We start from the raw sequence: 26,039 nt of genomic DNA on the forward strand, positions 1-26,039 counted from the left end.
TTGCTTGGTCCACTAGATTTTCCTTTTGGAATACATAAAATATCTTACACAGGCTGCCAAGGTTGTGAGCTGCACTCAGCAGGGGTGTCATTTCCATAACACAAGGGACATCATTGGCAGCCTGAACAAAGGTAAGAAGAGGTCCTTCCCTTAGTACCTAATGGATTCATTTAAAATTAACTTCTATAAAAATTTTTCACTGCCTGAATTTCTTTGTTTTTGATTACCAATTTTCTATTTTGTTTTCTTTTCAAGTCAGGAGATTTTTAAATAAGAACTATTTAAATATTAGTACTCACACCAACTTGCTTTAATTTCCCTAGAAACCTTGGCTTACCTTCTTCCTGTTCACTGAGATCTTGGTTCACAGGTCATCCCTGAACAACCACCTCAATCTGATTTGCACTTCAACCCCACCATGAAACTACTCCTGTTTGCTTTTGGTCATAGCACTCACTGCTATCTGAAATTACCCTGTTCATTTATTTAATTTTTTCCATACCTTTCACTTCTGGCTAGAATGTAAGTGCCACAGAATCAGAGATCTTACCTGGCTATCTCATTCATTCATTTAGCATCTAGAACAGTCCCGGACATAAGTGAGGCCCTCAGCAAAAGTATGCAGTTTTTTGTTTTGAAAGAAACTGTTTCATCCTCTGTTTATCACCTTGTCACTCCACACTTCAAGATCTTTAAACTGCACACACAGTGAAAAACTACTTTTGCATGCATTTTGTGTGTGTTATACTGGAGTGCTGCAGTCTTCCCAGTTATTAAGCTAATGTTGAGATACTACTTTTACAAAAGCCAAAAACTGGTAAATGGTTTACAAAAGGAGAATAAATGAGGAATAGTGACACATCAGTTAAAATAAAATCACAGATAAAATGTTATATAGATCTATATTAAGGAGGGAATAATCTCTTTCTTCTGTGTTTTTAGAGACAGGGTCTCGCTGTCTCCAAGGCTGGAATGCAGTGGTGTGATCATGGCTCACTGCAGCCTCAAGCTCCTGGGCTCTAGGCATCCTCCCACCTCAGCCTCCTGAGTGGCTGGCTAGGACTACTTGCATGTGCCACCATGCCTTTTTTTCCCTCAGTTTTTGTAGGGACAGTATCTCACTTTGTCACTCAGGGTGGTCTTGAACCCCTGGCTTCAAGTGATCCTCCTGCCTCAGCCTCTCTCAGTGCTGGGATTACAGGCATAAGCCTCTGTGCCCAACCAGAAGAATTTCTATTAGGTGTTTCCACTTCTAGAACTTCCCTCCCTGTCTTCAGGAAGCTAGTATGCATTCTGAGTAATGCTTTAGACAGAAATACAGTATGCTGAGGAGGAAAGAGGAGTTAGAGAGAGTGATAATGTTTTTCCTTTCTCCAAGGGATGTAAAAAGAATTCCTAATTGCAATTTTCTGTATGCATATTATACTTCAATACAAAGTTATTCAAAAATCCCTTGTCTGGCCTGTATTCTATCTAGCTCTTGCACAGTCACCATTAGGCATAGCTGACATCTAGTCTCCATCAAGCACTAAATAGGGATTATACCTATGTGTATGATCAGATCCATTATGTGGAAGAGGTTGAGGTCAGTGATCTTGGCTTCTGGCATTCAGAATCAATGGATCTGTTTGGTGCTTCTTTCCTTTGAAGAAAGAAACCTTTCTATTCATACCCTACTCTTTTTTTTTTTTTTTTTTTTTTTTTTTTTTTTTTTTGCAACTGCATGGGATGTCCATAGGATGTTCAGGATTTCATAGAAGTAATTATAGAGTTTGAAGGGAACTTGAAAAGCTGTTTTCATTTAAACCCAGAGTTTTCAAACATTTTTTAGTGTGTCCCACTGGAAGAAATAAATTTTACATGATGACCTAGTGTGTATATACCTACACTGAAACACACACACACGCCTGAAATAAAAGTTTCACCAAACAATACATATGCTCACTATGTGAGATATACTCAATATTTTCTATTCTACTCTGAACATTTTTTTATACTGGTTGTTACAGATGAAATTGACTTCATGACCTATTAGTGGATCACTGCCCACAGTTGAAAAATAATGATTTAACCATTCCACAAAACAGCTCATGTGCGATCTGAACACTTTACCTAGTTTTGCCCTAACCTTCCATAGCCTTACGTGTCTTCCCTCAGTTTGGGTGTCAAGTTCCCAGACTCAGTTATGGCCCATGATAGGTTCTCCTTAGCTATTTCACAAGATTTTCAGAGCATTCTTAGAGGAAAAAGACTTTCTACTGCAGCTTTATATATCAGGAAAAAGATTCGATCCAGGCGGTGCTGAATCAGTGAGGATTTTCTCTCCAATGACAAAACCCTGAGTGACTTTAAAAGGCACTGCTTCCCCATGGGTAATTATGGGTCATTTGTTTTTTAAAAAAGAAAATACCAGAGTCACGAAATTCTAGATCTAGAAGGGACTTTAACAAATCCAGCCCAGCCCTTTGATTTTATGACAAAAATATTTCCTTGCATGTTCTGAGGAGTTCAGAGCAAAACTCCTGTTCCCTTATCAACAGTATTTTAAAAAACAGTATTTGCTGCCATAAGCTGACATATATTAAACAGAACCTTTGTGTTTAAAGAAATAACACAGGCCTAAAATTTTCTAGTATTATAGTTTGAAAGGGGGAAAAGGTGGGATCTTATCTTTGTTTTTTAAGTTTGCCATAATAACTGAGTTGTAGAAGCCCTATACTCAAAATCCACATGTCCGCTTGAGACAATAGTCCTATGCACATGGATTTTCCATTATTTAGACATTCATTAAACAAATATTATTTGAGAACCTAGTATCTGTTCTCAAGCGGCTTATATTATAGTGAAATATAGAATGTTTGTTTTTTATATTACAAATTATATTATCCAGGAAATAATACCTCATAAACAGTGTATCTTTTATATTTCACTGGTCAGACTTTATCGATGTTTTATTGGACATAGCTGATGTACCACTCTGGATCCTAGTTTACTAGCATGGATCTAGACCTTTTGATTTCAAGTCCTCTGTTGCACTTGAGGACTTACCTCACTAGTTATTTTATTTATTCAATAAATATTTATTGACTATCTTAGAATAGTCAAGCTTTGTTCTAAACACCGGAGTTGCAGAAGTGTGTTAACAGGAGTCACCAAATCTCTGCGCCCAGGGAACTTGCCTGCAAAAGAGCCCGATCATGACTTAGTTAATCGAGTCAGTTTACTAAGCCCATCTGGCTTAGTTCATCAGACCCTTTGGGAGAGTATTGAACACTGAACTATATCGTATTTTACAAAAATTGATTCTCAAATCTCAAGCAGAACTAAGAAGACTGATGTTTAAGGAGTTGGATGCATTAGGTCATTGTAAAAATCGAGAGCTTATTAACCCACATTGCTGAGTGTTTTGGAAGCAATTCGTAAATACGGTTCTTCTCATTTGGTTTTAAACCACACAAGAACAATGACATTACTAATCAAAAATTGACAAAGAAACGCGGAGAGAAGAGAAGGATAAAAGGAATGTGGGAGGAAGGTGGGTTGCAGGGGTGGATGATATTCTCAGAATGAAGAAGCAAGCAAGAAAAAAATCAAGATTTGCCGAAAATATTATCTGAGTCATGAATAGGCATAGTAACAGGAAAACCTGCTAATGCTCCTAACTTGAATAGAGTTGACTCTAGCAGAAAAAGTGGGAAAGCTGTTGGCACTCTCATTGCAGAAGTGCATTGTTTTGATGTTCTGACTCAAGTCTTAAGCATGACATTTCATGATCAGCTAAGCCGCTGAGCAACCACACCCTATTCTTGGCAAAAATATGTATCGTATTACATTACCAAAGACAGCACAATGGAAAGTTTTTCAAAATAGTAAATAAACACCATATCTTATTTATAAATCTTGTCAAGATTTTCAAGGACTTGCCCAACTCCATGGCGAAATCCCTATTTGCTGTAGAAGATACAGCATGCAGAGTATCTGCCTGAACAGCAAGCTCCTTTTCAATTTCAACTTCTTCAGCCCTAACCAAGGGGGACTATCCTCTTTAGTGGTAAAAGTAGATCCAGGTTTTATGGCTGGAGAGAGTCCAGGGCACTCAAAAGTGAAGCAGACGGTTGTGAAAAATTATTTATGGCAGATTTTGTGATGCCTGTGTTGTACTCTGATTTAATAGGGGGTAAATGAAATCTGAAGCAGAGTGAATTCATTTTCCAAATTTTACTAGGTGTACATGCAGGTTTACACCAGGGTACTATCGCTACCCTCAGCTTCTTTTCATTGCTTTCATACTTTGCAAAAGTAAATTCTTCCCTGAACAGACTCATGAAAATAGTGCATTGGGTTACCCACAAGAAGCCTCCAAGACAACACTTTTGACATCCATAGAGTGGACGTTTCTTCTGCAACACATACAATAAATGACATCCTCTATGTATACTACTATGAACAAACTCACATGTCAATGAAAATCACCCCTCAAGAAAGGAGAATAATAATAAGAAACCTAAAGCAAATGACACCTCAAATTGCTCTTGCAGACTCTTTATAAAAGCATTTTATTGGCATGTGAGTGATAACATTGGCCATTTAAAGATATCAGAACATTGTCATTTTGCAAAATGACATGTACAGACACGTGTCATTTTACTTGTTCCAATCTAATTTTTAACAAATGTAACTTTTAAAGAAAATCCTGATTATTTTTCCACGCCTCATTTTTAAAGGGAATGTTGCCAATCCAAGAAAGTTCCATAAAGAATAAGCAAAATAAATCTTACTTCATTGTTAAGAAACATTTTAGTAAATATTAATTTTTACAGATTTTAGTAAATATCAGTAATAAATATTGCATATATTTTATCATATAATCAAAATGTTATTGTTGATAAGAATATTTCATTTGCATCATCTTTTTCTCTTTGTTAGGCAATCAAGTCAATTTATCATTATTATTTTTCAGGTAATTTTACTTTTTTAAACATTTAATCAACAAAAATTGTATGCATTTATAGTGTACAACATATTTGAAATATATACATACATTATTGAATGGCTAAGTTGAGCTAATTAACATATGCATTACCTCACATACATTATTATGGTTCTTATATTATGGTTGATAGACAAGTTCAATATATCACTTTTGTTCGTAGATAAGGTAGATGTAGATGAATTTTTCTTACCTTCTTATTTAATCTACCTAGCCTCTTGCATTATTCAACTGGTATTCTAGAATAAAATTTAAAGAAAAAATGAAATTACATTCAGTTGCAAGGTATTATCTTGCCCTAACCTGTCCAGCACAGACCTCAGGAATGAGAGAAGGGAGAAATAAAACAAGATACTGAACCGCAATATTAGTATTTGAGGAAGCAGGTAGGAAAGGAAGTCGACACAAAGAAACATCATTTTGCTTCACTGATCCATTGACTAACAGTTAGAAGATAAATAGTCATCCTTTGACATACATGGAGGATATTGGTTCCAGGACACGCCCCCTCCACTCCCCCATGCCCTGACATCTTCCCCTTGCCACATATACTAAAATCCATGCATTCTCAAATCCAGCAGCCGGCCCTGTAGAACCATGTATATGAATAGTAGGCCCTTTCTATATGTGAGTTTTACATCCCATGAATATTGTATTTTCCATCAGCTTTTGGTTGAAAAAAATCTGTGTATAAGTGGATCTGTACAATTCAAGACTTTATTGTTCAAAGGTCAAATGTGAATATGTTTACAAATACAGATATGTATTTATATAAAGTTGCAGTGTGTGTTTAAGGCATACAGAATATGGGTCTACATTATATATATATATGTGCATGTGTTGTGTAAAGGGTTAAAATAATGAAATGTCCATTATTTATTACTGACTTTAAAAAACTGAATGTAATCAATGACCTTGAAAACTGCTGTATAGAAATGAATTTATTTCTTCAACAAATACTTGATCATTCAACAAATATTTATTGAGCGCTTATTGTGTGCTGAGCCCTATGCTACATACTGGGATACAGTGGTTAACAAAATGGAAATGGTTCCTGTCCTTATGGAGCTACATTCTAATGAGGGAGAGAGACATTAAATGTATATTACACAAATAAATATAAATACAAATAAAAATTTTTATATAACTATGAACTTTGGTAAGTCCTGTGCCAGAAAACAAATGACAGAAGAGTCTAGTTCAGGGTGACAGATCTAGAAAGACCTATCTGTGGAAGGAACTTTTAAGATGATATATGAGCAACCAAAAGGATTTCATCAGGAGAAGAATGAAAAAGGGGCTGGGGGTGGTGGCTCACGTCTCTAATCCTAGCACTTTGAGAAGCCAAGGCGGGTGGATTACCTGAGTTCAGGAGTTTGAGACCAGCCTGGGTAACACGGTGAAATCTCATCTCTACTAAAAATGAAAAAATTAGCTGGACATGGTGGCACACACCTGTAATTACAGCTACTTGGGAGGCTGACGCAGGAGAATCACTTGAACCTGGGAGGTGGAGATTGCAGTGAGCTGAGATAGCGCCACTGCACTCCAGCCTGGGTGACAGAGTGAGAATTCATCTCAAAAAAAATTAAAAATTAAATTTAAAAATTAAAGAATGAAAAAGGGAGCACTCCAGGCATCAGGAAGAGTAAGTGCAAAGGCTCCAGGAGCACAGACTCATACCCATCTAAGCTAAAATAACCAAATCCAATCAACATATGTGAAAATTTACTCCAGAGAAATACTTCTTTAATATTGGCTTTTCCTTTGAGTGAGGATGGCATTGTTGAAGTAGCATTGATAAAGCTTGTGTCTTTTTTGAAACTTATAAGAAATTTAGTAAATAGACATGGTTCATCACACCTATTATCACATTGAGTTTCTGCAGTTACTTGGCACAAGGTTTCAGAGTTCACATAGGGGAATTTCATTGAGATTGCTTTTACATAAGTAAATTTTGTAATTTTTCTGTTATCTTTTTTCTCTTCTTTAAAAAAAATTTTGTGGTAAATATATGTGATGTAAAATTTACTCTTTTAACCATTTTAGGTGTATAGTACTGTGGCATTAAGTATATTCACATTATTATGCAACCATCATCTCCATCTATCTTCAGGACTTTTAAATCTTCCCCTACTGAAACCTCATACCCGTTAAACATTAATTCCCCATTCCCCCTTCCCTCAGGCTCCTAGCAGTCACCATTCTACTCCTTGTCTCTATGAATCTTTCTACTCTAAGTACCTCAAATAAGTAGAATAATACATGTCTTCAAGGTTCATCCATGTTGTAACATGTGTCAGAATTTTCTTCCTCTTTAAGGCTGAGTAATATCCCATTGTATGTATATGGAACATTTTGTTGATTCGTTCATTTGTCAGTGAAGACTTGGGTTGCTTTTATTTGTGGCTCTTGTATTAATATATAACACTGCTATGAACATGGGCATACAAATATCTGTTTGAATCTCTACTTTCATTTCTTTTGGGTATATACCCCAGCAGTGGAATTGCTGCATCATATGGTAATTATTTGTTTGATTTTTGGAGAAATCAAACTTGTGCTTTTAAAATTCATACATTCGGCAAATGTCCATTAGACTCCTATTATGTGCCATGCAGCTATGCCAGAGGTGGGGAATGAATGAACAGGACACACTGCCTTCCAGGCTTACTGTTTCCTGTGTGAGTAGTTGTTGTTACTGTTGTTCTTTCTTTAGATGGTGATAATGATTTACTGTGGAATCGTTAACTCTCTTTCCCAACCTTCTTGAGACTATATAGTGCATAGTAAGCATGCCCTCATCATCCCAAGCTTCATTAACTTGAAGTTCTGAGCCAGAGCGTCAAGCTAGATGCAAACATTACATTGTCATGTCATGACTCAAGATATCTATAATAGAACCCCTCTCCCTTCTGTGTCATGTGTGGTAGTAGCTTGAAGAGAAAATTATTTCAGCTAAATCAGAGATTTGATTAACAAAAACCTGTACAAATGAAATTGTAATATTGTTACACAGATAATACTGTTGTATATCAGAGTATTATATGAATTCTATTAAGATTTAAATTTGAATATGAGAGAAATAATTTTTCCATTTGAATGACATTATTCCAATAGAAGTGATACATAAGAAAGGAAAATCCACTTTGAATAAGTTTTCTTACCAAAATGTGAAACTTTGAAAGCACAGAATAGCCTTTGAAAATTTAATGAGTTATGAGTTATGACAGTCAACAAAAATTAATCACCATAAGGATGAAGAAAAACAATGTTTTCATCACCATGAAATCAATCTGATCCTGCCTTCTCCTTAAGAGAGTGGTTCATAGCCAATTTACTTTTCATAATTACAGTGTTTTATTTTGTATGTTTATAATACCCCTTCTTCCAAACAAATCAAAAGCTCATTTAGCGTAAAGTTGCACTGCAAAAAAGACAGAATCATTTACAAGGAGTAGGAAAATAAACATCAAGAGAGAAAGGGTGAGATTTTTTAAAAACTATAGACTGAGAAAAGATTTAGCCATTGAGCACAGATTTTTCTTCTGAGCTTCCTAGTAGCCAAAGAAAAGATGGCATCACAGAGAGTGATAGAGCTCTCATTATCTAAAAGATAAAACATAATAACCAACAACAGATTTCTTATATTTGATCATTATATTCTGAGAATTCGATGTAGGGATTCCTATATAATTAAGCTACATAAGGAAAATTATCCTAGAAAAGTTTACAAAATCTCAGGAGTATTCCACATACACATGTTTCTATACTGGTCATTAATCAAAGCCAGGGGCATGTTTATTCACAGACTTTCCAAGGCAATTCTCCAAGAGGCCAGTATGAAATGGGCCAAGTTTGCAGCTTTCAGCTGCTAGAAGGATATATAGCTTGGCCCGTTCTTTTAATAGTTTTGCATAGTCCTGCCACCCTGTATTGCTTTAAAACATACATGTTGTAATAAACACACTTCTGTTTCTCATAAAAGTCTGGAGGTGGGCAATCCAGAAGCATGGTGATACCCTAGAGTTTCAGGAAGCCAGGGCCCTTTTTCTGGTTCGTAATATCCACTTCAAGGTTACTTCGTGGTTCAAGATGGCTGCTCCAGCCTTCACATCATCATTCCAGCCACACACGTGAAAGAAAAGGAAAAAGGGAGACAGGGTATGCCCCTCTCTTTATGGGCATTTCTTGGAATTGCACCCACTTGCTCCACTACATGTCCTTAGTGAGAACTGTGTCACATGGTCACACATAACTGCCAAGAGAGGTTAAGAAATGTTTCTGTTCCGAGTGGCCATGTATGTTTGCACCAAAGCAGAAAAAGAATAGCCGTGGAGAGATGGCTAATATTTCTGCCAGAAGTATCTTTTTGTTTTGTTTTGTTTTTGAGATGGAGTCGCTCTGTCGCCCAGGCTGGAGTGTACTGGCGCGATCTCAGCTCACTATAACCTCCACCTCCTGGGTTCAAGCAATTCTCCTGCCTCAGCCTCCGGAGTAGCTGGGATTATAGGCATGTGCCACCATGCCCAGCTAATTTTGTTTTTTTAGTAGAGATGGAGTTTCACCATGTTGGCCAAGCTGGTCTCGAACTTCTGAACTCAGGTGATCTGCTCACCTTGGCCTCCCAAAGTGCTGGGATTACAGGAGTGAGCCACCGTGCCCGGCTTCAGATATCTTATTTAAAAGAACTTTTTGTCCTTTTAAAATGCAGATGATCGTTTAAGGAGGAAGTTTTTCCCCTTTATCCTTGGGACCCTATGCTTTCCATAACTGCCAGTTTCTGTGCTGGGAAAACGTTTGGGATTTTAACTTCTAGGAAATTGCACTTGTAAAAAGAGATAAAATGCTGGATTTTTTTGAACCTATGTTTCTCTCAGTTGCACGCCATATTTTTCCCTCAGGACACCTGCATATATAGTAATCGTTTTATTGTTGTTGGCTTGTATTCAGTTCTCCATGCTGTTATCTTATATTTTATTTCCTTCTTGCCATACTCAACAAGTTCCAAATTCCTTCATGAAAGTCTTTTCAAAAGAAAGGCCCACCATAGTTTCAAGTAGGAAAGATAAAATATTCAGTTTTACCCACAAATTCCGTGTCCTTTCTGGAAACTTTAAAAATAACCCACAAAAAAATCTTAAGTATGTGAAGTAATGCATAAGTTAAGTAGGTTAATTTAGCCATTCCACAATGTTCAAAACATAATGTTGTACACCATAAATATATGCAATTTTATTTGTCAGTTATTTAAAATAAATAGTTTTAAATGAACTATACTACAAATTAACTTTAGTTATAGGTTCTTTTTTTGTATTTGTTTGAAGGATTTTGGTATTTCTTTGTGACAGTATGTATAATTATGATATGAGATAATTTTTTTAACAGAGAACCTATTAATCTAGTTCATGTTAGCAAATATAAGCAACACAGAACAGGAATAAAATTGAAGACCACACAGTGATCTGTTATATTTTAGGGGAAGAGTACTCTGATTTTCCGTGGTTTAATTGCTTTTCTGAAATTCAAATTTCCTTTCATTTTTTATCTACATTTTCCTTGGTTTTCAGAAACCATCTTTTCTTTTGTAATTCTCCTATTTGCTTTTCTTTTTCTCTACTGTCATCTCTGTGACTATCTCATATGTTAATAACTCACATGTTAATTTAACAAACATTTATCTAATGGCAGTTATGTAAAGGGTGCTGTGGTCTGTTCTGTGAATACGAGAGTTTGTAATCTTGATAATTTGCTTTCACAGGATTTACAATCTACTTGAAGGAGAGTGACACACTCTACTTACAAATAGGGTGGCAGGTGAAAAGTACCTATAGATATATGAAACCCGTTTTGTAGGGGTACACAAAAAGGAACTATTATTATTTGCTATTTAGATTGGTTAAACAATTAAATATTAAAATGTCAAATTAAAAAATAGAAAAACGTTTGCCACCACAGAGAAAAATAACTCTTAAAGCTTGAAGCAGTGGAAGAAATCAGAAATGAAAATGATCAGTAACTCTTTGACAGGTTTAAAACTTCTATACAATAAAAAACTAGTAAAACTAATAATATTAATAATAAAACAGTGGGGAAGATTTTTTCCAATAAAAGGAGGACTCGTATCTATGATATATAAACAATGTATTCAAATATATTGAAAATATTATTAATATTCCAGCAAATAAATGAGCAAAAGGAAAAAGGTTTTAAAAACTCACAGTTAGGAGAAGGCTTTGTGGAGGAGCTGACATTAGAGCTATATCTTAAAGAGTAAAAAATATAAATTTTAGCAAGGCAGGGTTAGAAGGAGGGACCTTCCAGGCAGAAGGGACAGGATGAACAAATACACAGTAGTCAAAAGACTTGGAGTAGTTGGGTAATATTTCAATCGAGTTGTAACATGGCTTTCTATTATCCTGGGACTGGAAGCAGATCAGGGAGGTCCTTGAATGCCAAGCTGAGGAATTTGGCTTTTGTATTTCAATCCCACTCTCTGTATATTGTCTATAAATCTGTTAACAGCTCTTCACCTTATTGTCTGGCTCTGGTATAATTGTTTTATCTGTGGAGGATGATGTCATGGAAATAGAACTGAACTAGGAATCAGGGGCCTTGGATTTATGTATTACACTTGGGTTTACTATATGAATATTGCAACCATAATTCAAACCTTAACAATTAAAATGATAAGTTTCTCTATGTCAAAAAGACTACAAAAGAGAGTTTATTGCCAGGATTCTCTGTAGCATTGTGCATTGCATACAGTAGGTGCTCAGTAAGTGTTTGTTGAATCTAATTCAATAACAAACCTCTTGGGTGCAGCACACCAACATGGCACATGTATACATATGTAACAAACCTGTATGTTGTGCACATGTACCCTAGAACTTAAAGTATAATAAAAATAAATTTAAAAAAACCTCTGAGACCTGTGCCATAATTTCAGCAATGTAGAATAAAGAACAAGGACAGCAGGTTTAAGGGTGCTGAACAAGTCTATCCTCCTGGTTCAGTTCAGTGCTCTGCTACAAGTTCTGTTGTTTTGTTTTGTTTTGGGGGGCAAGTATCTTTGAATTTGAATCTACATTATGATAATATTTTTCCCAGAGTTTCATTAGATCTTTCAAATGCAGAAAAATTGAGAGACATGTTCAGTAGCTACTTCTATATCCACCACCTAGAATGGTACTGATTTATTATCTCCTGCTTATATTAGGCTCTGAGCTAGACACTCTACAAACCTCTCACCCTACTGCCCACAACTGCGTGGTGGTGGTGAACGTAACTCTCATTGTCCAAAAGCCTAAAACAGAACAAGCAAGCAAACAAACAAAAACACCCTAAGCTCAGAAAGTTTCAGCAGTTTATTTCCTTAAAGCCCTTCGAGTAATAAATGCAACAGCTAGGATTTAAACTGTCTGGCTCTAAAAACTTGAGTTCTTTCCATGGTACCAAACAGCCTCCAGAATTCCTTTCTTCTACTGACTGGGGTCACAGATTTTAACCAAGCATCTACCGTATGAGAAGCCCTGAATTAAGTCTTGTAGGAAGAACTGTAAGCTGAGGCCCTTGGGGCGTCTGTCAGTTGGAGATGAATCAGATCAAATTTTACAATTGTTGAGTTTGTCACATAAGTAACACATGCCATGCTGGACACTTTGCAGGGAAAGAGAGGAAGACCATGGGACAAAGAATCTAAAATCATAATTTTTGCCCATTACACAACCTGCAATAGTGAATCAGATTGAGTAAAACAGGAGTCTTACCTTTTTCTATGTTCTCTCTGCGTGCTCTGTTCTCCACAGCTGTAAAGCCTTTCCTTAGTTTCTTTTAATTACCTAAAAGTCTGTGTACATCTCAAAGCCTTTTTCAGTTTCCATTTTCCTCTGCCAGACTCCTCACTGAGTCCTTAAATATGCACTGACATCTCCCTTCTCTGAATTCTCATGGCCCTTTGCTTTACAAAGAGTCAGTATAACTTAGTGGTTATGAATACAGATTGCTTGGGTTTAGATCTTGGCCTTTTCCCTCTTTGGAGATATGATTTGGGCAAGTACTTTAATTCTCTATGCCTCAGTGTTCTCTGTTAAAGTGGATATATCAGTTGGGATTCTGTTGCAAAGAACAGAGTTTATTCTTGCTATTTTAAGCAGAAAGTGATGTGTTACAGGATATTAAGTAAAACATAACATTTGAGTTACCAAAGAAAAAGACTCTAATTTGAGCTTTCTGAAGATTCCAGTGCTACTTTACAGAAACACATTACCATGGGAGTTGCTGCCTCTTCCACAGCCAGGAAGTCATCTGCTGAATGGAAAAGCTGAATATGAAACAGCAAGTGCTGCAAGGGCCATGCCCACCTTCCCTAATCCAGCTAATAAATGCATGTCCCATGCCTGCCTCTTGACACCTGCAAAAATAGCAACTGGTTAGCATGGTTACAAGGAAAACCTCATTTCTTTGTAGCCATTTTTACAAGCAGAGAGAGCAAAGTGTAGTAGTTTCTGCCTCACTTCCTCCTTCCAAATTTTTGTAGTACTTCAGAGTGACCAGTTCTCAATTCCATCCAGTACCCTAGCTGCAAGGGAGTCTAGAAAATGTTTCTGGACTTCAGGCACTGGTTGGGATGAAGTTGACTGCTAATCCATCATTAAAAACATCTATGTGAGGTTAATAAATGTACCTACCCCATAGAGTTATTGTAAGGATTACATGAACTAATACATATAAAATACTTAGAAAAGTGCCTACACGTGGGAGACTCTCAGTGTATGTCTATTGTCTGTTTTCATCTGTCAATGTCTCAGATGGTAGTCCTGGGGAAAGTCAAACAGCCTTTGATAGAGCCCCAAATTTCCTGCCTGCTAATAACTTTGATGAACCCATTTTCTATGTAGGAGGACTGATTTCCTCATCTGCAAACTGGGGATAATAATCAGTCTCTGACTCCTAAAGTTTCTGTTCATGTCACATTAGATCATGTGTGAAAGGTGATTTGAAAACTGTAACGAATGCTCTAATGGCATTAGTGTTAAATAGATACTAGGTGAGTTGGCAAGTTGTGGAGTAATGCTCAAATTCCAGTTCTGCCCCTGAGAATAGCAGTCTGCTTCCTATACTTTTATCTTAGTCACCCTTACTTTATTTTTCAGAATTAGCCAGGGAAATCAAACTTTGCTGCATCCCTGTGAGGAAAACAAGGCTCAGATGCTGCCATAATGACCTCCTTAAAGAGGGGAGATTAGGCCCTGCCCAGCTCTTGAAATCCTTCCAGCCCTGAGTTCTTTCCAGGAGACCCTGTGTCCCCTGTAACACTGGTTTCTGCAGCTGACAGGCTAAGCAAAGAGGCTCAACCTGAAGAAAGAGACAGGTGGCTCCAGAGCAAGGCTTGTAACGAATTCTCCCCAGGGAGAGAAATACCGAAAGTTTAGCTCACTCTTTCCTCCCATAAAGCACACTGAATGTTAACAGCTTGCTTCTGTCCAAGCTGGTGTTTTTTAAATTAAGTATTGTTAAATCCATACCATTTGGAAAGATGCTTCAGACAGCCCTGACACTCTCTCTTGATTCTGCTTTCATTTCACCTAATATGTTGTGCATGGAGCCAGTAACCAGTATTATTCGGCTGCCGCGGCTTCTGCTGGTGCTGCTGCTCACACACTTGCAGACGGCTTTAATTTAGATACCTGAAGAGGAAAAAAGGAATTTGGCCAACGCCCTGCTCAGATGCCATAAGGGGCCTTTTCCCAGCTGCCACTAATATGCATCTAGATTACCTAAAGTTTTATGTTATTTTTCCTAGGTGCTGAAAAAGTTTTAGACATGAGAAAGTCAAGAGACGTAGAAGCTGGAGGCTAAAATAAGATACTTTCCATCGTCAGGTAACATATACCCATAGTAAACCCTGGTAGCCTACTTTCCTTTTCCTATAAACATCCCCCTTCAACCACATCACTGCCCACATGTGAATATATGTGTGTGTATACATCATATATAGATATAAATGCATATATGAGAATATGAGATGAGGGTGGATTTCGATTTGGTTTATGGCTCAATGGCCAGTTCTAGCCTGCAAAGCTTCAGTCAAGTTACTTAACTTCTCTGAGCCTCAGTTTCCACATACATAAAATGGGGTGATTACTTAATTTCAAAAAGTAGTCACAAAGGTCAAATGAAATAAAAACTGTAAACTTATATTGTAAACCATAAAGATGGCATGTAAATTTTGGCCATTATCAAAATGAGTTCATTACCAAAATTTTCCCCAATCATCTTAACCCAACTTGATTTTGTTCTTCCTTTTCTGAAGTTATAGTAAATTTGTAATTTCCCCTGCACTGTGTAGCTCTGGATGTGCAATTGCTTTTCCTAGTTTCTCTGGGTATTCCCAAGAGGAGACAATGCTGTGAGGAATCAGAAGCATGAGACAACGTGGTGGGCATCCTCCAGGCATTCAATAGGTGATTGAGGCCTGGACTTTAAAATAGTGTATTATTCGTTGACTTCATTGAGGTGACCATCTTGCTGTACATTAGCATGCCCATCAAAACTCCAAGGCAGAAATTTCTGACTCAAAATACCAAGGCAGTATTTATTTGCAAAGCAGAAAGGAATCTAGACTAGCATGCAACTGGTTGCCGGTTATTTTCTGACCATGCCGATTATTTTTCTATTCCTCTACAAATAGTATCTTGTCGTTAGCATTGTTGCTACTTTTCTTTCTCCCATTACCTGTTCTTCCCTTTGCATCTGCTTAATGAGCAGGGTTTATGTGTGAAGAGGGAGAAGGTGGTATTAGGTAAAATGTTCCATTAATAGAACTAGTTGAAACTCTTCAGTTAATGACTCTGATAGGAGGGAAAAAAATAAACCCTTTAGCAGAAAGCTCTGGTGTGTAACAGAAAGACACATATAACATAGCTTTATATATGAAAGTTTATTTCAATCAATCACCTTTCTTTAATGTGATGAGGATTTTAGATAAAAGCAATAGTGGAAAGACAAAGTTAAGCGTTTTTATATCTACTTGTGAATCCACTTTAGCTTATGAGCATTAGCTAGTTTTTGAGAAATTTGTAAAACAAATCTTTCTAAAAGGGAAAACATATTTTGAGAATAGGCTCTCTTTGTTATGGATTTGTACTATCCATTTTTCTAGGTCCACATACTTAGTATTGAGAACAAAGGTGAATCTTCGTATGACCTTGACTTTCCTAACAGCTTGAAAATAGGATTTTTAAAGTTTCTCTCTCTTTAATTGATATACCATATGAAGTAGGTAACCTAAAGTTGAACAACCTGCTTTTCTTCACCTTTTTGAAAAGCAACACAGCAGGTATGTATATAGGCAGACCTGCCTGTATTCACATGCCCATGATGGCTTGATCAGGTTTTCCATATTTGTGTATTTCATATCTCTTCTCAGTACTTTTTAATAATGAAAGGAAAGAACGTTAATTCTAAATGTGTTGTGCGTCCACTGCATATATTTCTGGGCTCTCAGGAGGTCTGTAAAGGGAAAACGTCCTGGTGACACACCTATGGCAATGTAAGGCCAAGGCTGCTCTTTTATTCTTTCAAAACTCAACAATTTCCTTTGCAGATAAGGGGAAATACATCCTTGTTTGACACTTGACACTTTTCTAAAACTGTAATAAAACCTTCCTCTGGTAGAGTCAAATCTCCCTTGCTGGTGGATTAAGCAGCTTCAGAAGCTTCCTGACCTTCTCGTTGCTGTTGCTGGCCTTGTCGTCATTTCACTGCTCATTAGCACTTCCTTCAGGGTTGGACTGGCCTCCAAGGTCATCTCGTCCAACCCTCTTGCAATAGTGGACGGAAAAATGAGGTAAAACTCAGTTCACCCTTTTCTGTATTATAGCAGCTCTGATAAAGGATGTGGGTGAGGTGCAGAGGAAGCTGAAACTTGGTTAAAAGAAGGTTTGGGGATTAACTGAGGATTTAATTCATCCTTTCTTTCTCTCCCGTGGCTAAAGCAGATAGTTGAGAGTTGGCAGTGCATCAAAACCAGGCTGCTCCTCAACCCCAAATTTCAACCCCACTCATCCTGGAGTCTTTGTTGAGGGCTTCTTTTTAAACTGGGGGATCTAAATTTCTAATTGTGCCTTTACAATTAGCAAATCTTAAATGCCTTAAATTGTCACTTTACGAAGAAGCAACTTGCTTTGTGGGTTTTTTTGTTTTTTGTTTTTTTGTTTTTCTTCCAAATTAAGTCCTTAATAACACAAAATAACTTATGCCACCGTTTAGGCTTAGTGAGGAACCTTCAGAAAATGTATAGAGTGTTTATTTTCCAAGTCAAGAGAGAAAGTAAAGAGGAACTTTATGGAGGCGAAATAAAACAGTTGTACAGAACACATTTACAGGGCACATTAAGTCGGTTTTTGTCTATGGTTCTTTTCCTTTATGGCATATGTTATATATTGACAGGGATTAAGTTTCTCTCCTGAATGGAACAATACACAGTCACAGGGAGCTACTGTACTTTACAAAGCAACAGACATCAGCACAGGCAAATGGCAAATAGAAACGCATCTCACAAAGAACTAACCAGGTCCATGGGAAGCACAGTGCTTGACTTCATCTTTTGCAATTCTGCATCTTTTGCATTTCCCTTCTCGCTCTGCTGCTCGCTCGCCTTTCTTTTTCGTCCTTTTCCCCCTTTTTTGCTCGCACTGTTACACTTTCTCTGTCCTCCTGGCTTTGTTATTCAGCATGTCTGATTAGCAGGAGCCTGATTGGCTGGCTGCCTGCTCCGAGAGAGATTCCATTCAGCTTACCCCCCACCCATCCACCCACCCACCCCTCGGTCAGGAAATGTGAGCGGGGCTGATGGAAGCTGATAGGCAGGACTGGAGTGTTAGCACCAGTACTGGATGTGACAGCAGGCAGAGGAGCACTTAGCAGCTTATTCAGTGTCCGATTCGGATTCCGGCAAGGATCCAAGCATGGAATGCTGCCGTCGGGCAACTCCTGGCACACTGCTCCTCTTTCTGGCTTTCCTGCTCCTGGTAAATGCCTTTTCATTTCAATACATTGCTATTGCCATTGAGTCTGGGTGCTGGGGTGTGTGTGTGTGTGTGTGTGTGTGTGTGTGTGTGTGTGTGTGTGTGTGTCTTTATCTGAAAGCTCCAGGTGAAATAATGTACACGATTACAGAGACAGAAAACTCCTTCCAGAACTTTGAACCCCAACTTCCCAAGCAAGATGAAGTCTGCTGGACTTTCTGGAATTAGTTACTGCTATATCGTAATACTGATACTGAGACATGAACTTTGGGACATACTGCATGGAGTGTGGGAGCTGAGGACTGTATACATGGTGGTGTGTATGCTCGGAATTTGGATAACAGACATCCTGAAATCAAACTCACTCACTGTGGTGTTCCGAACTTTTTGAAGGATAGGCTTTGCCGGGCTTGCCCGTACTGCCTTTAATGAATTATTTTCCGTCTATGCACATGTACTAAGGAGCCAGGTAAACAGGGGAATGAGAGGCTCTTTGCAGCCAACCCAGATTATAGCTCATAATTACTGCAAGTCATTTATGGATAGAAGTTAATGCTAGGATTTATGAATTGAGGATTATGGTCTTTGATCTCTAATTTACTTTTAAAGAAGAAAAAAGAATGATGACTTTTAGTACGGCTGATTGCCACAGTCATAGTGATAAGATGCTCTGCTCTTGAACATCAGTACACATTGCATTTTTGACTCAAAGTAAATGTTCCGTTGTGACTCATACTTGGTTTTATGGGCAGAAAATGAACATTTACTGTCCAAAATAAATCTACACTCAAAATATTAATAGCAATGCACATTTTTTTAAACCAGAGTGTTCTGGGCAGGCAGCTTAGTAAACCTCATCTAAAGGTTTGATTCCAAAATTTGCACACACTGATCCAAACAAATGTGATTGTAGTTTTTCCTGTCACATTTATAACATGCCAGAACTTCCTCAGAAGGCAAGAAGAGAACAAGGTAAAAATGTAGCAAATGAATAGGTTGCATTGATTCCTTGATGGGGAAGGAATGTTTTGTTCTGATTAGATTCTGACACATCTGATCTGCCCTATAATTTTGAAGTAGGGAAGCAAGCCATTTGGTACAAATTGAAAAAGTCCAGGAGATTCATCAAATAGAGTAATCAGACAGATTAGATATTTTATATGTTCCCACTTCTTAATGATTTGCATCTTTGTAGCTAAGAAATTATAGTGCTGCATTGCAGGTGCTATAAATATAGAAATATATTTTTAATACATTTTTCATAGAAATTTAAAGGCAAACTACATTTTAAGCATGAATGAACTGTAGGTTTTAGCTGTTCTGAAAAATATAAAGAACAGAATGTTTGGGTATGCTTTATGACTTGTGGAGCAAGCGATTTATGAAAGGTGTCTCATTTTTTCCATATGGGATGTGTTACTTGTATACACCACTAGTTTGTCTCATCTTTCCTTCTTTGTGATTTTTTTAAGTGTGTGTTATTTTCCCATTATATTGCATCATAAAGCAAATTACCAGTACACATTACTTTTTTTGATATTTTCATATGGAAGCATGATCTCATTATACTTTAATAAAACTTTCCCATTCAGGAATAGATTGTTTTGCTATCCATTTGGTAAATGCATTATATCCCACTCTGATATCTTGAATATTCATATATATATTTGAGCATATAATTTGACTTATGTGGAATGAAAAGGTATGTATGCTTATTTCAGGAGGACTTAAAACGTATCATGTTTAAATTACAATTATTGTATTATAAAGATAAAATTAAAACAAACCTAGGTTTGTTTTACCCCTGCATTTAAATGAAATGGAAATCTGAGAGTTATGCTACAAAAGAAAGAACTGACTGGTGTTTACATACATCCCTTTGCAAAGCAATAACAGCATTAGTAATTGCTGTCATGTATTTTCTGTATGAATATGGCTAGTTGTTTGAAGATCATTACAATGAATCCTTACAACAATCATACAAATAAGACATTTTTGAACCCATTTTTCAGGTAATGAAATAAGCTTGCATTTGAACCCAAAGGTCAAATAATGGAGGGAATAGGGCATGTTTGCTTCGTATGGTGGTTGTAAATATTTAGCAACAGTGAAAACAGTGGTGCAGGTTAGCCTGTACCCTTTGTTGGAGATATTTAGGCTTTTTGCATCATCTTGATCATTAAAGATATGTACAATATCATGAGCGCTTGTTAGACTTGCTCATTAACGGCCCCCTTTAACATTAAATTTAATTATTGGCTTAAGAGACTGACCTTTAGCCTGTTCTGTACTTGATTTAGAACTACAACTGTAGCATCATCAACTCAACCTTCAAGCTTGATAGAGAAATTGAATTGAGGGGTTTGTTTTTCCTACAGTTTTTTGGGTTTTTTTGGTTTTTTTTTTTTTTTTTCATTTACACATTGCAAGGATTCTGTCTATTTTTGGACTTACTTTGGGCAATTTCTAAAGGTCTCTGTAACTTAATTGGAAAAAATCCTGTCCATTTAGTGGCAAGTCCAGTTTCTACCTTATCAAAATATCCTTCATTTCATTGACAACTGAATCATCTGTATCATGACTAGGTTCTTCAGTGTATATAAATATTGAAGGTTGTTCAGCCTCCATTCTGTCAAAATCCTTTCCTCTTGGAACTTACTTCTGAGAGAATGGGCTTCCTGTGTCTTGAATCTATTTTAGGTTACCACCCATATTTTCATGCAAAGAACATATATCATAGATTTCTCTTATATTCTGGACACAATAGGACAAGTCATACTGATCAAGAGATTTCATTTGATATTCAGGTGAAATTAAACTACATAATGCCATTTTCCCAATCCTCCCATCCTGCTCTCTCGTTTTTACTCTCTCTCCTTTGTCCCAATTTGTTTAGCTCAAAAAGAATGTGGCAAAAACCATGACCGGCCATTGACATATGTGTCCATCTACACTTGAAGTCAAATCACTTCTTGTCAGAAAGGCGTTTAATCAAATTTGCATTTGCCTTTTGTTTCTTTTAAGTAGTTTTAAGCTCTTTCGCCTGCTATTGTGAGAGTTGCAAGAGTAACACTAGGAATTATAATAAAGTACATGTGTTTTTCTGTTGAATTTCTTTTTCTTCTCTGCACTAATTTATACATGGCAACTAGTCAAACACAATAGCCCATTCCCTTCAGTCCCTCTGGCACTCTCTCCCACTATTATCTAAGTGGATCTATCTTGGATGGGGAGAAGCACCATTAGCTTGTGGAATGAATGTTAAGTCCCTTATTTACAGGAGAACACAGCCTGTTCCAGCAGCTTGTATGTCTGTGTGTGTTCATGTGCATGCACAAGCACCTTTCTATAATTGTTCACTCCACACAGATTTCTTATTCTCAAGCCTAGATTGTCCTTAAATCAAGCTTGAAGACTTTTCACATAGATCTAAAGGACACTATGAAGCATTTAAAATTTAAAAATCACTTTCTTCAAGTTTTTGTGAAGTTTCTTATCTAGATATGGCCAGCTACATTTTTGTTTTCTCAGGCTCCTGTTTTTAGTGTTTCAGTGTGTTCAGGACCACTTTCTGGTCCCCATTATTATTTTCACATACACCATTTATGTTGCTTCATTTAAGTTGAGGGAAGAGTGTCCAATAGTGGTCACTAGTGAACTGCAGAAGAATCTTGTTATACCAGGAACATTTTTCCTTGAAAATGTATATGGATATTGAAGTCTTTTGAGAGACAAAGAAAATGAATAAATAAATGCATGTATGTGTTTGTACATTTGTATGTTTTAATACATGTTGGTGCCCTTTACTATTATGTATGTATAATTTGGAGAGCAGTCTTCTAGCACACCATGCAGTAGGCTATTACTCAAACTTAGGAGGTGCACAAAGTTTATTCTTATATTCTACTAACAAAATTACAGTTAGGGTTTGCCATTTTTATCAGGTAAGTGTGGTTAACCCTATACAAGTTACTCATTTTTTTAAAACTTAGTTTATTTGGGCTGTATTTTGTTTGGGGATTATATTAGCATGAGACATGGTCTGGGTGTTTTGGTTCTCCCCTTTATTATGGCTTACTCAGAAAATAATTTTAAATTCTTCCAGGAAAAATACAGTGTCCTATGAATTTCTGCTTTTCCCGAAGGACCTAGTAGAGTGCCGTGTAGATATGTGAACTAAACGAAAAGAAAAAATGACTTACAGAGACTATCAAAGGGTTCTTTAATTCTTCATATTTTCAGTGATTCCTAAATTTGTATGTGTAGTTCTGTTTCTTTGGTCAAGTGGCAGCTCTGCTTTTAATGCATGTATCTTTCAGTTTGCAGGAATGACACACTCTCAGGTACGGCTATATACGTTTAATTGTGCCCTCCTCTCAGTAAGCGTATTCTACTGTTTCTGTGGTCTCATGAGTAGAGTGACCCAGAAATGACCTCTTCGTAGCATAAGGACTGGAGCCTTTTCTTGAGTGAGGGCATTCCTTGAATCACCATGAATAACCTACTGGTTAAGTGTGTTGAGATAGTCACAGGAAAATGTGTCTCAATCAAGTTTTAGAGTCTTGTCATTGTTACTAATTTTCTTCTTTTAGAGAGCTGGCTTCAAACTTTGTGTTTTCACCAGAATGAGACAAGTGCATGTCATTTTCTGTCTACATCATAAAAACCATACCATGTGGTTGAATTTTGGCTTGATTGGCAGTACTGGCTCATGAGCAGCTTAGGACTGGCATACCAGAGGTGATGTAAGTCCTAAAGGATCCTAATTGAAATAGGCCAGCACAGCTGTGTGGGGAGCCTGCCTGCTAACTGGGGTAAGCTGTTGCTATCAACCCCTTCTTTCCATGAGCTCAAAAATAAATGACTAAATCTCCCCAATTCCCGAACTTCAAGATTAAAACCTACATTGAATAAAGCTTAACTGTTCTGTTTCGCCTCTCAGGGACTCTGTTAACTGGAGGACCCAGCGTGGAGGGCAGTTAGTTAAAAGTTTTCTGGCCCCGTCAAGAAGATACCCAATGGCCGTAATCTGCAGCCAACAGTGACCTTGGGCTTTTTGTTTATTGTCTTTCCCAAGAAACTCAGTATTTATAAATCCATTGAAATGTTTTGCTGTATTCACAGGCATTCTTTGTTTTGATTACAGAAATATACTCTATCTCATGAAGTAATTGTAACCTTTATTAGGAGAAATACCGTAATTTCTGTGTTCACATAGTCTCATTCCAAATTCTACCCATATATAGCTATGTGTATAGTCAGCACTTAGTAATTGCTTGTCAGAAGGCATAAATGATTCATTGTAATCTCTCAAATATTGTATATGTAATTTTTATAGTTCTTGGGCTACTTTGCATTTATCTGTGCCACTGCCCGTCTCCTACTTATCTTATACTTCTGTCTGTCCCACAAAGCTGTGGGGGACAGCAGAAGGAGTGACTTGTTCCTCCTGCCTCTTTCAGAATGCCTGGTAATTTGATCTCAATAAATGTGGGTGAATGAATAAATAAATGGAAAAATAAGAATGACTTCGCAAGAAAAGGTGAAAACAAGGAAAAGTACAAGTAGGAAGGAAAAATGTAAGCATTCATTTTACATGTGAGGCATTTCACTATTTCTGGTTTTAGTAAGACCAAGTCAACAACCCTAATAAATGCAAAAGAGGAATATATTCTGTATTCCTTTCTCTGTCTCTTAAATATACATAGCCACACACTGAACAACAATTAAATAACAACCCCTTTTGCTCTTGTTAATTAGAATGAATCATTTTGGATGTTTCATATATTTTTTATCCATTTAGTTCTCAAGTATTTTTCCTTTTTCAAAACTTGTCCTCAGGAAGAAAATGATATTTACATTAGTCACAGTTTTATAAAACTTGAAAGTACTTATAATAAATTCTCATGTTAGCAGAGACAATGCTGTGGATTCACTAAAACCTATTTCTTCTTACCACTGGGTACAATGATAAACTGTATTTGCCAGCCTTCCCTGTGATTGGATGGTGCTGTGTAATTCTCATCAGCGAAAAACAGCTAGAAGTACTATACCGCACTTGTAGGCCTGATCCCTCAGCTCTATGTGATCCTCCAAGCATCAAACACTCTCTTTACCTGCCTGCTGGATGCAGAGAATCCACTAGAAGAAACTTCATGACTCTAAGGAATGGCAAAGCCACCAAATGGAAGTCTAGGTCCCTGAATGACTACATGGAGCACGGCCCCTCGGTGTCACTCTCACAGACTTACACTGTGAACATTCATTTAACCATGAGCAAGAAATAACCTTTGTTTTGTGAAAACCCTGAAATTTGGGGAAAGGTATTGTTTGTTATACTGAAAACTTTAAAAAAATAACATATGCTTCAAATTTGGATGCTATGCATGCCAGTACTTACTCATAAGTAAGTACTGATACCATTTTCCATTTATTATATGGGAAAAGAGAACTAACAAGATGCCACATCATCCTAATGGTGGTTTGATCTTTGTGGTTTGCAATTGACTGCATACCTAAAGTGTGATAAGTAGTTGGGGGTATGTGTCAGTACTACAGGGAATATAGGAAAATGGGTCCACTTTTAAAACATAGAATCTGGAAGTGGATGAGGGAGTGGTAGAAAATGAGGAAAGAAAACCAAAGAGGCAAGGCTGTGGTGAAACAGTTAGAATCTCCTGGGACAGAGTGGGATCAAACAGTGAGGCCAAGGACACAGAAGCACACAGATCCAAGGGGAAGGCAAATATAACAGAAAAAGACTCTGAGAAGCTGAAACCAGGGTGCAACACTGAAACTGCTCCAAGGGCAGAATGTCAGAAAATCAGAGTGAACAATTCACAGAGAGGGGAACAGACTCCCAAAGGCAAAGAAAACAAATGTTTTGTACAGCGGTATACAAAGCAAACCACACTTCTTGAATATCCCTAGTTTTAAACAATCTTTAACACATTTTTCTTGGAGGTGTTTGAGTGCCGTGAAAGAACAGTGATTTTAGGCTGGGTGCAGTGGCTCATATCTGTAATCCCAGCACTCTGGGAGGCCGAGGAGGGTGGATCACTTGAGGTCAGGAGTTCGAGACCAGCCTGGCCAACATGGTGAAACCCCGTCTCTACTAAAAATACAAAAATTAGCTGGGGGTGGTGGCAGGCACCTGTAATCCTGGCTACTTGGGAGGCTGAGATGGATTTGCTTTAACCCAGGAGGTGGAGGTTGCAGTGAGCTGAGATCAAGTCATTGTACTCCAGCCTGGTGACAAGAACAAAACTCCATCTCCAAAACAAACAAACAAACAAACAAAAACACAGTGGTTTTGGAATGGAACCATCTGGGCAGCAGCACTGATTCCAGCTCCATGACCATGGCCCAGTCACACAATTCCCTTCAGCTTCTATCTGCTCATCCATGCTCTACTGCCCATTGCACCCAGCTCTCCAAGATGCTGCGACAGGCAAAGGCACTGTTAGATGTCGAGGTGTTCTGGAAACTCCCAAGTACTGTAACAATTCAGGTGATTACTCTCATTCATGTGAAAATCATTTCTCTGTCACCAACTGTCTGCCAGTGGGTAGAGCCAGGCTTCCATGGAGACAGACAAAGGCTCCATGAGAGATTAAGACACAATCTCTACAGTGAAGAACTTGGTAGTATGTTGGACATTTTGTTGTCAAGAGTTGTTTGTTTTTTAATTTTTCAAAACACAGCTCTTCTGTAGGCAAGTTTTATGATGGACATTATTATTTTCAATTTCCCCACAAGCTGATTCATCTTGTAAATAACTCTCTGCACTTGCTTAGATGCTGTTTGTTTAACCCTTTTATCCCTGTGTAAATGTAAATCATGGCTTTCCATAGATTATGAATGTGTTATTTTCAAATCATCAGTCACTATTTGACTCTGAACATGAAAAATTATTTTTACTTTTTGTAGAGTTCATAATCTGAGTTTGTGCAACAGAACACATTGGAACAATTTTTTTAGTTAATATTCTTTAGGGAAAAACTATTCTCAAGATAAAT

The 26,039-nt window shown here is 37.3% G+C and overlaps 1 protein-coding gene across 3 annotated transcripts in view; it reads left to right on the forward strand.

Moving 5' to 3' along the window:
• The window catches only part of ADAMTSL1 (ADAMTS like 1), a 952,161-nt gene that overhangs the window by 512,000 nt on the left and 414,122 nt on the right, over positions 1-26,039 (forward strand). The window contains exon 1 of one of the 3 annotated variants that reach the window (XM_021927826.2): positions 10,233-18,024. The exons of the other annotated variants lie outside the window; for them this stretch is intronic. Within the exon in view, the coding sequence (XP_021783518.2) occupies positions 17,962-18,024 (63 nt within the window). The 5' untranslated portion in view covers positions 10,233-17,961. Of the gene's footprint in view, positions 1-10,232; positions 18,025-26,039 lie in introns of those variants that run through there. 3 annotated transcript variants of the gene reach the window in all.

This window comes from Papio anubis, chromosome 13, assembly GCF_008728515.1.
Source record: "Papio anubis isolate 15944 chromosome 13, Panubis1.0, whole genome shotgun sequence".
Classification (NCBI taxonomy): domain Eukaryota; kingdom Metazoa; phylum Chordata; class Mammalia; order Primates; family Cercopithecidae; genus Papio; species Papio anubis.